Below are 5,512 nucleotides of genomic sequence, written 5' to 3' on the forward strand. Positions count from 1 at the left end.
TTAAATGTTAAACACACGTAAAGTATTTATACCCTTGCACTGTACACTCTTGTATTCACTTTTGAATAGTTTGCATTAATTGTACACATCTGTTATTAAATATGACTAAGTCCCATTAAAGTTAAATGAATTGTTGGCTATTAGATGGCTTTATGTTTAGGTTTTTATGTAGCAAATTCAGCAGTCCAAAGAAAATATATAGAGGCAACCTTGTTTTTAAAAAATAATAATAATCACTGACCTATTTCTTTCGTCTGTCTTTACAGGACAGTGAAGAGGTAAGCATGTTGTTATAAATTATGAAAGATGAAAATACTTTTCTATCTGTATATACTGGTGTTTGAATGATGTGGTCTTGTTTATTTTTTTACAATAGCAGTGGTGTGTTTTTTAATTAATTAATTTATTTTGAGCATAGACCCAGTCTTTAAAACTCCAGTCATTGACTATGCAAAATAAATATTCTCTACACTGTGGAGTCTTTGAGAGCCAATGCTAGACAAGAAATGTTTATCCAGGTTTGGAGTAGTGGCAACTATCAGTGTGTCAAAATTACAAACGTGAGAAGAACTCTGCTAAATCAGACCAAAATCCATCTGTAATGGGACACTATCACTCCCGCATTCAATTAGAGAATCTGGACTAAACACTTTTAAAAGGACTTTGCCTATTCAAACTGTTTAGCAGCAGAGTTCTACAGGATTTATCTTTTAAAGGTTGTTTATCTACCTTTAAATCTGATAATATGAACAAGTAAGATGTAGATTCTGTTCTTTGAACTATAACCAGCAAACCAGACCAAAAACCTTCAGAGACTTTAATCTTTTATTGAAAAAAGAAATTTATTTATTATGCAAGACAGTAAGAAATACAATGTGAAAATTACCGCTACAATTACTGTAAAAATAAGTGCTAAAATTATCAAAGTTTCTAACATTGCTTAATCATATTATAGTGAGTAATATTTTGAAAAACAAACCAGGTTTCCGGTTTTGTCTTACTGCTTTGGAGATTATCAACCACACACACCCAGAAATCTCACCTAATCTTGTTCTGAGACTTCTATCCAGAGAAGTCTGATTTGCTTATCACGGTAGTGCGTATTTATAGAAAAATATCAGTCTTTTTCTAAATCTCTTCTATCATAATCATGTGATTACAATCTGAACTAAATATGGCATAATCAACATAAGCAAATGAGCCAATAAGCAGGTGCATATGAGTTACATCTGACAAAGCAAGATAAGAAGGCTAATCTTAACTCTTAACCTCTATTAAAAAGCAATTCATCTAACTTTTCTGTAATTGTCTCAATTAATTGTCACAGATTGAAGTAACTTTAAGCAAACACAGTTCACTGACAGTTCAGTTAACATGGAAAATCATCAAGAAAAACAGTTAAATATTCAGCTCCCACTACATATGTAGTCCAGCCTCCTGTTTTTCCTCAAATAGCCAACCTCCAAATGTCCCTGGAAGGATTACATGTGGCACCCAAAAGACCACTATTTCAGCTTGTTCTTGTCCCCAGCGACTGATATTCAGAGTTGCATTGCATGTGAACATGAAGTATTAAGTATTGGTGGTAGTAATTTATGAAGGTTCAGTGATAAATTTGTTTAGTCTACTTTTAAAGCCAGCTGCCATAATTGCATCTTGTGGTGGTAGGATCCATAAGTCAATTGTATTAACTTTTGTGCTTAGTATTTACACCTTTCTTTAGGCTTTCAAAGTAGCTAATAATATCAGAAGCAGAAAAATACAATAATGCCACAAATATGTAGATAAACCCTGTATCCTCAAATAGAAGCTAGAATCATTAGACTCTTTATAGCCTAACAAGTGCTGTCAGAAAACAATTCAGAAAGCGGCAGCCTGAACCAGAATTCTTCGAGACAGCCTTGCAGCCTTCCTAAGACACAAGCAATGAAGGTGCCTTTCAGAACGTTTCAGAACTGGTGTATTGGTTCATATATAGAAATATAGACACTGATTGTTTTTTTAAAAACTTTCTTTTGTCTGTCCTGAATCTACTGTTCCATCAGTTTCATTGTATGTCCCACTATCTAAAGTGGCTGTTCCCTGCCATGGCTATCCTGCTGTTCAATTTTATGCAAAGTTATTCCAACTGGATTAATTCCACATAGGGTTGCACTGTTAGATGCCTTTTTAGGATACTTTTTGGTTGTAAACTTAAGGTTGTAGAGCAGATTTATACAGTCTTTGCACCAATTTAAAGGAAGGTATTTGTTGAATTTTACCAGTAACTATAATGTTAAATTTGAAATACAGAAGTTAATTATATTTTGTAATTGATCTGTTGATTTCAGTGGGAGAAAAGCTTTCTCACTTATGGGTTTCATTTCACCCATTAATGTTTTCATAATTTGGTAATAAATGCGATTCTGCATTTGTAATGCCATTTCTTGTAAATATCTGTGGCAATTTGCAGAATTTGTAAGACTTTTTCAGCACCTGTGTTTTTAAATGTCTTATGCAATGTAGGACAAATTGGAAGGTTAAAAACCTTATTATATTATTAGGGATGTGCATTCAGTTTAGACAAACCGAATAATGCATTATTCAGGCCTGCCGAAAGGTGAATCAGATTCTCTAATCTGATTCGGCTGGCTGAACAGGGATTCCCCGAAAGGATGCCATATATTCAGCATCCATTCAGGGAATCCCATTACTGGGCGAGGCAGTTTGCCTTCCCTTCAGTGATAGGAAACCCCCCCCTTCAAAGGGGGGATTGTTATACCCTATAGGAACAGTCCCCTCCCCATAGGGTATAATTGAGCTGAATTTATTCGGCTAGGCTGATAATTCCCAAACCCCAGTATCATACCGATACTGGGATTCGGAATTATTGGCAAATATTTTAAAATTCTAAATTTTTTTGGTGCACACCCCTATTTATTATAAAATGGCTTAGATCCAAGAACATATTCCAATTGGAAGAGGACTTCCTCCAATACAGCAAGAGTTCTTTCTTAGTAGAAAGGAATCCTTTGATCCAACTCTTGTATGTCAGTGAATTTCATTCTGCTTTGCACATTTGCAGAGTTAAATTACTTTTATTATAATACCAAGTGCCACTGTAGATATTTTTATGTGTTCTACAAAACCTGTTCAGTGCTCCCCTAGAGAAATAACTAACAAATAATATTTAGTTCTAGCTAATAGGCTTTAGGCTTCTTTTATATCTGTGTAAATAAGTTTCCATTTGATAAGCACTTAATATCTAGACTCTTCCTTTCCAGTTTGCACAATTTCAGAAAAAAGTAAGCAAGCTAGAAGATCAGCTTCATAATGAAATACAACTCAAAGAAGAGCTGGAACAGAAATGCAGGTAATAGTTTTTCCTCTGTCTCTCTGTACATGGGGCGGCTTTTTACAAAACGTGTATAGTGGGACATCAAATAGAATGATGCCTGCATCAAGAGCCATAATGCTAAGAGGAAGACTGTAGTTAAAGCTTTTTGCTTGCCTTGTGTCAAGGACTCAAGCCTAGGTCCCTCTGAGCCGCTATCTCTTCAGCAAGCAGGCAACGCTCAGAGATGTGGGTTCTCAAGGCTATATGCACACCAGACTTTGGTAAAATATATGAAGGTTAATTAATATTTAAAGTACAAAATAATACTAGGCAACACAGTCTCTACAATCTTGGAGCAAGAAAACAACTTGTCTGTCTATACATCAGTATCTGCTTTTAGATGGCACATCCTTGAAGTATCAAAGTTCAAGCTAGAGGCTCAAGCATTATTTATGTAGCTGTCCATTGCAGTGAAGCTTAGCATAGTCAGAGCCACTGTTATGTGTGATCATAAAGTTAGCATGGCTTCCCTTTTGTCTATGGCTTAATTATAGCCTCTTGCCATCTGGCATCAGGTGGTCCTTCAAATCCAGTCAGGGCATTTGCTCGCTGGAACCCCCTAGAAGATTACCACATCACTTCTGTTTCCCTCTCCCATCTAGTTGACTGCTGATTCTCATGATGAACCACTTACCACATTTCTGAATGACCTTGAAAGAGATAAGGATGATGTAGGCTGGGAGGCCCAATTACGGACACCTGCAAGCTGAAATAGACCTACTAATAGTCACATTAACCCTTGGGAGAAAACAGGGTGCTTTGTCTCTCACTTTGCAGTTTCAAATATTGGGCTCAGGCTACTCATATTCATCTTTCTGTCTCAGGATAACTTGTGCTGTGGAACACATACAGCTTGCATTGGGCAGAAATGGATGGGGACTGGGGAGGCTGTGGGTGTCAGCACTAGAGAGGGCACAAACCAGGACAATGGAGGTTTGTTCGTGATTTGTGTGGTCTCACGAACCATGAACCTTTCTGTTCAGCGACCTGATTTGTTTTGTGAGGTTTATGATGTGGTAGAATGCCCCCCCCATGGGCTAGAGATACCAAACTTGCAGCGAGTCTCCAGCTGACTCTCCCCTACCTGCCCGCCATGTTTGGTGAGGATTGGATTTAGGGGGGCCAAGTTACAGCACCCCCAAGGCAGAAAGTGATATCTGGGGAAATCTCAGCCACGGGTGCATGAGTGTGTTGAATGGTTCCCCTGCAACCTAGAGGCATCAGACCTCCCTGGGATGCCCCTGTACCTGCCCTCCAAATTTGGTGATGATTTACTGGGGGGGGGTTGCTGAGTAGTAGCCCCCCAAAGCAGGTGCCCCCAGGAAACTGCTCTCTGAAGAAATCACAGCTGGGCAGGTTCAGGAGGAGTGTGTCAAACTGCCCCCCTGCAAGCTAGAGACATCAAACTCACAGGCCTCACAGGGATGCTCCTCTACCTGCCCTCCAAGTTTAGTGAGGATTGGTGAGGGGCGAGTACTGCCTACTTCCTCCTTGTAAACATTGTTGCTGCAGATGGGGAAACCTTGAGTGCAGATAAATGAGCTCACTTGTATGGGTGGAAGTTTGATGAGGTAGAGGTTTGTATAGGTGGATGTTGGTCCATGAGGTGGGTGTTGCACTGTGAGGTAGATCTTGTTTCATGAGGTGGGTGCTGTGCTATGAGGTAGATCTTGGTTCATAAGATGTAAGGTAGATGTTTTGTTATGAAGTGGATTTTGTTTGAGTTGTGTGTTGGTCCTGCCCACCCCCACCTGACAGAGGCATGTGTGTATGTGTGCCCAAACACTAAGGAGATGGCATTCTTATCTACTACAGCAACAATGTCCTCAATGAGGGAGACAAGCTGGAAATGTGTGGATGTGATGGGGGGAGGCTGGAAGCACCAATTCTTGGGGGGACAGTAACCGTGAAGAGATGGTTGTGGGTAGGGGTGTGCAAAAAAAAAAAATTCGGAAAAATTCGGATTCGGGTTTACTGGACCCGAATTTTTTCGGGAAACCCGAAAAAACCCGAATATCTATATCGGTAAAGCATAGATATCCGAAATTTTTTGAGAAACCCGAAAAATTCGGGTCCATTATAACCAATGGGGCCATTGAAGTCAATGGCAAAAATCCTCTTGAAACTTTGTGGTGG

At 39.0% G+C, this 5,512-nt stretch overlaps 1 protein-coding gene across 1 annotated transcript in view; it reads left to right on the forward strand.

The window, feature by feature from the left end:
- ROCK2 (Rho associated coiled-coil containing protein kinase 2) overlaps positions 1 to 5,512 on the forward strand; it is a 157,356-nt gene that overhangs the window by 98,621 nt on the left and 53,223 nt on the right. Inside the window, exons 10-11 of the mRNA XM_015416412.1 lie at positions 561 to 598; positions 3,264 to 3,352. Of these exons, the coding sequence (XP_015271898.1) occupies positions 561 to 598; positions 3,264 to 3,352 (127 nt within the window). The remainder of the gene's footprint in view (positions 1 to 560; positions 599 to 3,263; positions 3,353 to 5,512) is intronic.

The sequence above is a fragment of the Gekko japonicus genome, unplaced genomic scaffold (genome assembly GCF_001447785.1).
Source record: "Gekko japonicus isolate JY-2015 unplaced genomic scaffold, Gekko_japonicus_V1.1 scaffold1597, whole genome shotgun sequence".
NCBI lineage: Eukaryota > Metazoa > Chordata > Lepidosauria > Squamata > Gekkonidae > Gekko > Gekko japonicus.